General features: G+C 38.2%; 1 protein-coding gene across 2 annotated transcripts in view; it reads left to right on the plus strand.

Annotated features, from left to right (window-relative positions):
- PRRX1 (paired related homeobox 1) overlaps positions 1–9857 on the plus strand; it is a 73589-nt gene extending 63732 nt beyond the window's left edge. Inside the window, exons 4-5 of one of the 2 annotated variants that reach the window (XM_060033841.2) lie at positions 738–809; positions 6516–6652. In XM_060033841.2, the coding sequence (XP_059889824.1) occupies positions 738–792 (55 nt within the window). In that variant the 3' untranslated portion in view covers positions 793–809; positions 6516–6652. Of the gene's footprint in view, positions 1–737; positions 810–6515 lie in introns of both variants that reach the window. The other variant, XM_069541486.1, reaches the window with a different exon arrangement.
- Positions 9858–10344: the final 487 nt, after the last annotated feature.

Genomic DNA, 10344 nt, shown 5'->3' on the forward strand with positions numbered 1-10344 from the left:
TGGTGGCTGTATAATTTATCATCCAAACTGGGACACTTTTGAAGTAAAAGGGGAGTGCTATTCATAATGACACTAGGACAACAGGCATAAACTGGGATTGTCCCTGGCAAACTGAGACTTATGGTTCACTCTATTTATAGCATGTCATGACCTCCTTCATTCCCTCGAGGGTGTTAGAGGTGATGATATCAGGTAGGAAACTGAGTCACCAGAAGGAACAAAGCATTCCTTAACAGGACACTACTGTCCTGGCAGGTGTCTTCTTTATCTACGCCTAGACAGTTGAAAGAAGCTTGTCTTTGGCACACATGCTCACTGCTTAGCTAAGAACTGTTTCCTTATGCAAATGAAAGCACACACAAGCACTAGAGTTATTTAAGACTCATTAGCTTGTACTGCTTTGCCTTTCGGGTGGCAGTGATTTACCAAGTCCTGGACTTTTGACTGTTGTTTTAGATGAAGTAGTTAAGAAACCTTTCTGCAGAGACATCCCTTCCTGTGAAAGATAGATAAAGAATGGCCTAGCTCTGCAGTGTTGGTCTGGAGTGACATTTCCAGAGGGAGGGCTGGGCTTCAAAGAAAACTAATGACAAGTGAAAGAGAGGCCAGCGATCCTTATCCACAATTTCCCTCCCCCCACCTTCTCCTCCTCCCCTCATTTGATCGTGGTCACGGTGCTGCCTGACATCTGCTGAACGCATTTGGCTCATTTCTCCCTTTCACACTTTCAAAAATAGATCCTCGTCCCTCCCAAGATGTTGTTTACACGAGGGGCTTCATAACGGATTCTAACGGAAGACACTGAAAAGGTAACTTGTCAGAGGGGGAAGAGGGCGGCTGCTGGGGGTAGGGTTTAAATGGGAATTAAGTATATTCAAGAAAGTGGGGCTTACCAGTCCTAGAAATGAAAGCAGTGAGGTCCTCAAGTGGGGAACACCATTGGAAACCAAAACTGCAAGAAAATACGTCCATAGAGTTAAGGGTAGTCTGATAGCCTAGAGCACGGCTCTGCAAAGATTACTGGGCGTATGAATCACCTGGAATCACGGTACGATGCAGAATGAGATTCAGGAAGTCTGGGGCAGGACCTGGGAAATGCACCTCTAACTTGCTCCCATGTGATGCCCATGCTGTTGACACTTGGTACATACTTTGAATAGTGAGGTTTTAGAGGAGATGGGACAGAGGTCAGAAGAACTATGTTCTTGTCCTGACTCTTGTTGTTCTTCAGGCCAGTTGGGTCGTGAATCTACGTAACCTTGTATCTAAGCTTGAGCTAGTAATAGTTTCCCTATTATATATCACACAGGGGCATTTGGAACCTACGTTAAGCAATGTGCATTTCAAAAAGAGAAACAAAAATCATTGAGACAACAGAAAGATGCAAGTCTTCATATATAAAACATTTCTAGAAAGAAAAGTTTAAAATGGTGGAAGCATCACTGAACATGCAGTGCAAACTGAAGGCTTAGTAATGAAATATGGCCCAAATGTGTCCACTTTAAGAGCTAAATGTACGTTTAAAAAAATCAACTTCTGAGTTTTAAAAACAGAAGTTGGAAATGATTATTTAAATCACGAAAAGATCATTTCCAAAAGGATTTATCGGGTCTCTCTTTAAAAGTAAATTTTCCCTAGGAAAACTCATATTGAATTTTCTTAGATGAAGCAAGTATACCTCTGCTGTTCTTGCATTGACAAAAGAACAAACCAAAGAGATGATCTCCAACCTCTACACGTCACAGACAGAGTCATGAAAACCTCAAGCTCTACAGCCTTTCGAAAAATCCCAAGCTGGGAAGCCTTAGGATCTCAGGAAGACACATAGACTTCTTGGGCTGACAGATCTGTCTTTGGGGTGAAATTTTCCATAGCTTGTCATCATTTTTCCAAAAGGGCCAAATAGAAAACAAAGTTAGAGTTGAAAACTGAGTCAGGTAGTATTTTTCCCCCAGCTCTCCTCGATTGTTTCGTGATTTGTGGGATTTACACTCCAGGTGATTAGAAAGCAGAGGGGGAGACGGTCATAAGTTTCCTGGCTTTAAAACCATACCATGTATAGTATTTTCCATACTTCCTTGGTGTTTGGCAGTCATTTTAACACACTATCCCTCACGACAACCTCTCAAGGTAGGTTGAAATTATCAAAAATGATTTGTCCCCAGTGAAAACAGAACTCTAACCCTGCTGGTGGTTAGCATTCTGCTGTCTGTGGCTGGGCTCCAACTGTTAGGAATCTCCAAATAAGGAGAGGGAAAAATTTCAAGCTTACTTAAATGTGTCAGCTCTGTGCAAGTCCCAGAGCAGATTTGCTGAATCAACAGATAGGATACAAGTATTTCTTTTTCATCTCTAATTCCTCAATGCCCTGTACATGGCAATGTCGTTTCTTGGTCACAGACACAGAGAATTTTACAGTCTTCAAAACTAAATAGAAATATTGCTTTGGCCAAACCCTATAAGCCCAGTCTTAGTACTCATCTCATGTCTGCATCCTGTTAGAGGAATAGGCAGAAGGCAAGACCAATGGGCAGGATCTCTACGTGTTGGAAAGCAGGCTCTTGGTGTTATCATGTGCTTAATAAATTACCTAGTTTCAACCTCATCTTTTTAGCCCAGGAAGCTTAATCCTGTTTAGGAAGGAGAGGTCATTTTACATGGTGCGAATGGCCCCATTAATTTGGTTGAAAACAGCTTATTAACCTCACTGGTTTCTGTCTCGTGAGAAAACATTTCAGGGTTCTCGTTCTTTTCCTAACACAGAGCTTTAGAAGTTTTGGTGACATGGAAAACAGGTGGTCATGAACAATCTTTCAGACTGACAGCCACTCAAGGCTCTCTTGCATCTGTTGTCACTTTTGGAAGTGGGTCCTCTCCATCATACTTCTAATGCCTTTTTAAAGCATGACTAAGCTGCTCTTGGATTAATTTTGTCTTTTCTGACCTGTAACACGTCTTGCTTATTACTGGTATGTCAAAGGACTGGTCCCTACTTGCCTAAATGGTAGTTTTAGTTTAAGTTGAGAAACTAGATTCATGTCAAACTGCTGGAGGGAAAACATACTCGTTTTCTTTAGTGTGTGCACACAATATCACTTTAGCCTCTACCTATAAAGTTATGTACTCTAAATGTTTGTTTAGAGGCTGTGAATTAAGGTGGTCTCTGTTCTTTTATCCTATTTCTTATGGCTATGCGATGCTGAAATAAGTTAGACCGATTTTTGAAAGTTTATAGCTTTCCTAAACGTTTATAGAGTGAAAAGCTTATCACTTATCAAGTGTATAGGATATTGCAAAACTCATTCATTAATATCAACTGCTTTTTTATTCTCACATCCCTCTAACTTGAGAGCTACATATAAGTCATTGTCATGGTCTCACTAACACAGTGGTGTCCTTTAACAGCACCACAGTACAATTAGACAAGGGTGTTGTTCTCAACTCTGCAAACACAGGTTGCTATTTAAGGAAAAATGTCTCAGTGAAAATCCAATCTCCTGTGTAAAATATAACTCTAATTCCATTAATTTGGTTTTGAGATGGGAAGTGGATCAACATTCATCTCATCTGGGATATTAACATCTGGCCTGCGTTAGAAAATCTCAGTGTTTCCAAGATATGTGTTACCATACTAAGTCTTCAGACTAGAAAACCAGATGATACTAGCGAATTATGAAGTAACTGCAGCAAAATGGTTATATAATAGATAAAACTGAAATCGCAAATACAGTAGACATTTCTAGAAAACAGTAACAGCATCTTCAGTAAACTAATTCTCCATGGTTCTAATTCCCTTTGTCTGCTAAGGCAAGTGGCCACACCTTTGATCATCACAAAAAGAGAGAATCTCTATTAAATAGGACTTTGCTTGTCCAGGATCTCAAAGGAGGCAAAACATATCCCCCGAGAAATTGGGCCAAATATGTAAAAGCACAATACTCTATGACAATCTACAGTTTGCCATCAGAGAATTTTTTTTTTCTTTCTGCTCTCTCATGAAGTTTTAGCCTCCTGTTTTCAGAAGCCATTTAATTTTATTCTCAGTACTTAAATAATACAGATAACTCAAAATCTCAGCTTCTTTCCTATGCATTTAAAATTATACTATGTACCATCTTTAGGACTTAATTCTCTCACAGAAATCTGGCTGAGAAAGGCTGATTTGGTTGATGTCATAATCTATAACTTAGGTACATTTTCCAAATCCAATTATCTTTTTTTCTCAGCTACTTAGATCTTTTATTTCTTTGAAATCTTAGATTTCAGTATATCCTAGAAATTTCTTGAGTATGGGATTTATGGATTTGCATATATTTCTGGTAGGGTCTTGAATGGAAGCATGTAATTCATACAGAACTTAAATGATAATATGTATATGGGTTTTGGAAATAAATGAGACTTCTTGGTATATTGTAACAAAGGAAAAAACTTGTCCCATTTTAACAGGTTGTTCTGACTATTTATCTCACTCCTAATTGAAACCTACATGAATTGGGACTCTTTCTGTCTTTGTCTTTTGGTAGACAGTAGTAGAAGTAATAGTCTATTCTATAAGTCTAACCTGCACCAATATTTGTTCACTTTTTACTGTTAAAAGCTATTTATGGTGGATTAAGAATATGCAATCATCAGTCTTGCCTTTGTCATGTCCCTTTTGATTTGGCACATTCGATTAAGATAGCAAAATTAACGGGAAGGACTGGTTCCTTAAAATAAAAGCATGTCGGTAAAATATTTTTAGAAATCATTGCTCACAGCAGGATGACAGAGATCACTGATACTGAGCAGTAATCAGTTTAATCATACAGTATCTAGATATTTGTCAGTTACTTATCTATTCATTAAATACTTTCTTGAATGCCAAATACGTGCTAGATATGGTGGTAGTTCTATCTGGGGACATGGTGGTGAACAAGGCAGATGTGGTATCTCATCTATGGGGCTTATAGTATGAGGAATATTGAAATAAGTACAAGGTGCTATAGATAAATCTAACTTTGTGTAGACAGTTAAGATCATGCACCCAGAGATGAGTAAGAGTGAAACACACAACAATGAAATGGAAGAGTGTAGGGTTATTTTGGAACGCTTCTGAGTCTTCCCCCTGCCATAGGACACAACCATAGACACTCACACTCATACACATACCAGTGTTATAAGGGTCTTAAATTAAGGATTATATTTCTGGAAAGACCTAATTATACTTTTTAACCCAATTTTCCTGGGTTAATTGCTAGTAACTGAGCTGATATAGGCTATTGTGAGTCTTGACTCTAAGTCTTGACGTAAATCTTGACTATGTGGTGTCCCAAATAAGTATTAATGATACAGTCTCTCTATTTGTAGAGCAGCTTTAGTTCTTTCTTTCTGGTCTGTCACTTGATCCCCAGAACCACAAACTCCTGTGTGGCTGACAAAATTGCATAGGAATGCAGGCACCAGAAGAGCACATGTCATTCCATTTTTAAGTCTATCTCATTTCAGCCCTCAGTTGAAAGGTATTTTGTTAATCTTAGAAACAACTAGGAACATTTTCATTGAATTAAAATGAGTTCCCTTATAGCTGTTTAGTATCAAGTAATGGATAATTTGCATCCAAGTCTAAGAAACCTTTACTTTTCCTTGAAAAGAAATTCATGGATACAATTAACAGAAAACCACCAATTACAAATTTCTGCCCAGTGGTATTCCTAGGTCTTAATTACAGTCTCTGACAATGAAAAACAACTTTGGGTTTTTCTCAGCAATAAGAACAGTCAGAAACAGTTACCTCTGAGGTCAGGAATACTGGAGCATTTGCTAGTTTATCTAAGAGATTTAAACATTTCCAAAATAACTGACCCAAAAGACAGTGTAAGCTGCTCAAGTACTTTTGAATAAGTTATAAAATCAAGGCCAATTGGAGTGGAAACCTCTTGATTTGGCAGTGCTTGGTACTATCAACCAGTGGATCAACAAAGGCAGAGAAGTCATCTTAGATTATTTAACTGGTTCTCCAAGTACACTATTTAATATGGTATTCAGTGATTATCTAAAATACGTTAGGATTAATGTCAGCTACCTAGAATGAGGAATGAAAAATGCCCCGTAGTTTCTTTTCAAATGCCTCCTTCTCTTCCTCCTCACTCCCACAAGCTGGTGATGTAGGCAGGACAAGATTAAACACTGTTTTAACTGGTCAACTGATGAAACACCTGTTATCCACCATAAGCAGCTTTCTTCTCTCACCCCAGAAATAAATCATTACTCACTGTATCCAACACAGAAAATACTTTTCCCCTCGTCTTGTTCCACGCTCCACTGCTTTTCCCTGCCCTTCAAAACACTGCCACCCTTTTCCAAGGGCCTTAGACTAATGGAATCTGGGGCTGTAAGGGACCTCAGAGGTCATGTAGTCCAACCCACCTGCCCCTACCTGCCCCCATCCTGAGACTTGTACCCATCTGGGGCACAGACTTGCAGCTTTATGAAACTAATGCCTGTTATTCTCCCTGCTCTCTCCTTTGTCCCTACAGCGCCATGGCTACTTATTCTGCCACATGTGCCAACAATAGCCCTGCACAGGGCATCAACATGGCCAACAGCATTGCCAACCTGAGACTGAAGGCCAAGGAATATAGTTTACAGAGGAACCAGGTGCCAACAGTCAACTGAGGAAAAAAATAATTAAACAGGCCTAAGAAGAAATCAAAAACCATAAGACACCTATCCTGCTCTGTCATTTCTACATCTGCTGGAAAAAAATAAAAACAAACAAACAAACACAGAAATAAACTATTGGGACCATGGCAGAGAAAAGCAGGAGAGGAGCAAAATGAAAATTAGTTAACAAATGTTCCTCCTCCCTCTGGGATACCACCACCACTTGTTTCTGTGTGTGTTAATTTTGTTTTTCCTTCTATTCATATGCTTTGCTTGATATACTCTGAGCTTCTTCAGTTAAGTTCAGCCCACCCACCCCCATGATTGTATGGGTTTTAAAAGAATCTACAGCAGCCAAAGAAACCATATATGTATATATATTCAGAATAATTGCCTATAGTCTCCTCATTGACCTGTTTGAACCTCAGTGTCTTACACTATCCTTCTTCCTAGTTCTCTGTACAGAAGCTCTAGGAACTTCTGAAAAGCCAAAGTCTTTCTGAAGAATCTGTGCCAGACATAATTCCCTTTCTCATTGTCTCCATCTCTGTTGGTCATGGTAAGCTTGTTCCATCAGCTACTGGAAAGAAAAAGCAATTGTATACAACATCTGGTCACTGGCCTGTCTGATCCAGTGTGATTGGCTATGTCTGGCTAATTCTAAGCTCTAAGTTCTAGATCTAAGCTCTAGATTTAAGCTCTAAACTATAGAGGATAATATTACCATCACTACCACCCCTCACCCCTATCCAATCAATCAGCCATCCTAAGTTAAAGATATTTGTTGTTTCTTGAATGATTTGCTGTCATAGGCTATTTGATAGAAGATACATTTTTCACTCGAGAGAGGGAGAGACATTTCTCTAGGAAAACAAAGACTAAGTTGTGAAATGCATGGCCTATATCTCTTTGGTGCCTTAAGGGTAGTCAGATGCACACTTATATATATACTGTATATATTTATATATTATATATATATAAAATATTCTTGCAAGCTTGAGTTTGCAGTTTCTCAAACACTACAAAGAGCAAATTTCACACCATCACCAGTGTCTTTATTTCTACGGTGATAAGACTTTTTATTAGGGATCTCATTTCCTTTCTTTCTCTACACAAAATTCTCATTACGGCCACAGAGCAACTGATAGGGCAGCTGTTTGAAAACAGGTCTAATTTTCACATTAGGGTTTTAAATAAATTAGAAACTATTGGAGGCTATGAAAATGTCCTTGAGTTTGGCACCTGAACTCTGGTGGAATGCTGATACATTCTGATCTATCACGCGAATTACACTTAGAAGAGGGAAAGCCGTTTCGTCATCTGTCCTTTTTCCACTCAACAGAAATCTGAAAGATACGCCTTTAAGTGGAATACTTAAAGGTTTATCTAAATTCTAAAAATTTAAGAGGCAATTGTGGGCTATTTTTATCTTCTAATATATTGAAATAAAGTTTCGTGTCTAGGGCTGGGAGCCAGGACTGACCTTTTCTTTGTTTCTTTCTCTTTGTTTCCACCCGTGCTTTTGTAACTTGTCAGGTAAACTTGACCAAACCATGTTACCATGCTGTGCCTTGGTTTACCTTTTTTGTAAAATGGGTTTAACAATACTTACCTACCTCACAGGGGTGTTGTGAGGCTCTAATCATTTGCTTTTTCATTCTTTCCTGTATTCTCTGTACGTCCAGCGCTTTGTAGCCATGGGAGGAAAGGGAATATAAAAGTATACCATGTTAATAGAAGGCTGCTGTACCCAGAAGCCTTGTTTTCTAGCAAGGAAATGCTACCTTGCTGTAAATACTTATAACCTTGTATTTGGAAATGAGAAATAGGTTTATATTTGCAGACCTCTCAAAAAATCACATCATTTGACCAAAGAATAATTTAAGACACACAGAACAGACATATCTTTGACTTACGTTTTCATCCTGACCAACTTGGATTTCTAATAATTTTTATCAGTAATTTGAAAAGGTTTAGATTGATTTTGGCCAAATACGCCAACTCTGAGTGACAGGCAAGGATTTGGGATTTAAGATGCACTTTTAGTACAGATTTTTTATTTTCCCTGGCATATCAGATTAAGCTAATGGTGGTATTTTTTCAGTCAAACAGCCACCAATCTGAAAATGTATTTCCTATGTTGATTTTGAACTTCTTTTATTAAGAAGGAAGCCCATCTTATGCATTTTGCTTTCATCAGCTGATTCTCTCTTAACATACTATTAAAACATTTCTTACTGAATGGTTTATGTAGGCTGGCTGAACAACACACATTACTTGCTTCCTAAAGTATTCTTCAACTAATTCTTTTGTCCCACTAGTTGCTGCAGATTATCAAGTTTCAAAGGAACAGTGTATCCTAACAGATTAAAACGTTCTTTGTGAAATGAGTGCAGTCCAAGAAATTGGTGAACTTTTGGAGTTTGGGGAGAACAGCTAAAAAAGGATTTGGGTTATATAGTGCAGGGAAGAGACATCATAGGTGAAAAGATTTTGCTAAAAAGGGGGAAATCTTAGAAGAGGGAGTAAAGAGATAGAGGATCATGTAAAACAAGGTCATTTGCAACTTGCATCCTGACATTCATTTCCAGTGGTGAAGAGAAAAGCCTGAACCCATAACCCCAGTGCTGGATGAAATTAGGCAATTTTACCCAACACCTGGGCAAGTGCTGTCCAGGAATATCATAGAGTAACCAATGCTGTCTGCCACAGGAGCTTTTATTGCTAGTGAATCAATACCACAGACACCTATTATGTAAGCATCTGATGGAGACATGTACACAGGGTACAAGCACTCAATTTTGTTCATTCGTTATTGATTAAAAAAATAGAAGTTTGATATGTGATTTGGAGGAGTAGCCTTCTGGCTCCTAAACCGGGTGTCAACAGAGGGCCTCAGGGACACAAAATTCAAAGGCATATCCCTGTTCCTTATCATCTATACCCAGATAACAGATGAATACATACAAACTATCTGTCTGTGTCCCCAGTCCCCCCCCACCACCAAAATAAGGCGCTGATTTGTAGGGTACTTGGCAGTTTAAATCAAGCAGGAAGAAGTGACCGGATAAAAAAGGGAATGACATTTAGGGTATAAAGATCTCATAAGAAATGTAATATGTAAATTATATCTTGCTTTATGATGTAAAATATACATTGTTTGCGCTAGAATAGAAATGATTCCTTTTCAATAAAAAGAAAGAAGGATACTACTATGCTGAGTCTGCTGGTTCTTTTCTCTTTGACCTTCAAAAACACATCTGCTAAGATCTAAGATTGCACTCAGAAAAGAGTGAAGGTAAGAGGGATTTATGAACAAGAGAACTTTTATCAGAGTGTAATAATATTTTCTAAAAAAGGGAAATAATCTATTGTTCTCACAAACAAAGACAAATGGTGGGAGAAAGAGGGGACTTTTTTTTAGTATAATGGATAAGTGTAAAGTGGATCTTTTAGGAGAGTTTTGCTATTTTTCATCCACATCTTTAGTATCCACAATAACAGATATCATTAGACGAAACAGATTTTATATAAAACACAGCCTTTTCTTTTAGAAAAAAGAAGTAACAAAGTAACATTTCTTAAGCACCTATTGTTATAGCATTGTGTGTGGTAACTGGTGGAGGCGTGATGTAGAAAAACGAAATAGGAATCGAGTTTTTTCATACAAATTAAAATATGATTTAAAAGGCAACTACAGCA

Source organism: Delphinus delphis, chromosome 1 (genome assembly GCF_949987515.2).
Source record: "Delphinus delphis chromosome 1, mDelDel1.2, whole genome shotgun sequence".
NCBI classification, from domain to species: domain Eukaryota; kingdom Metazoa; phylum Chordata; class Mammalia; order Artiodactyla; family Delphinidae; genus Delphinus; species Delphinus delphis.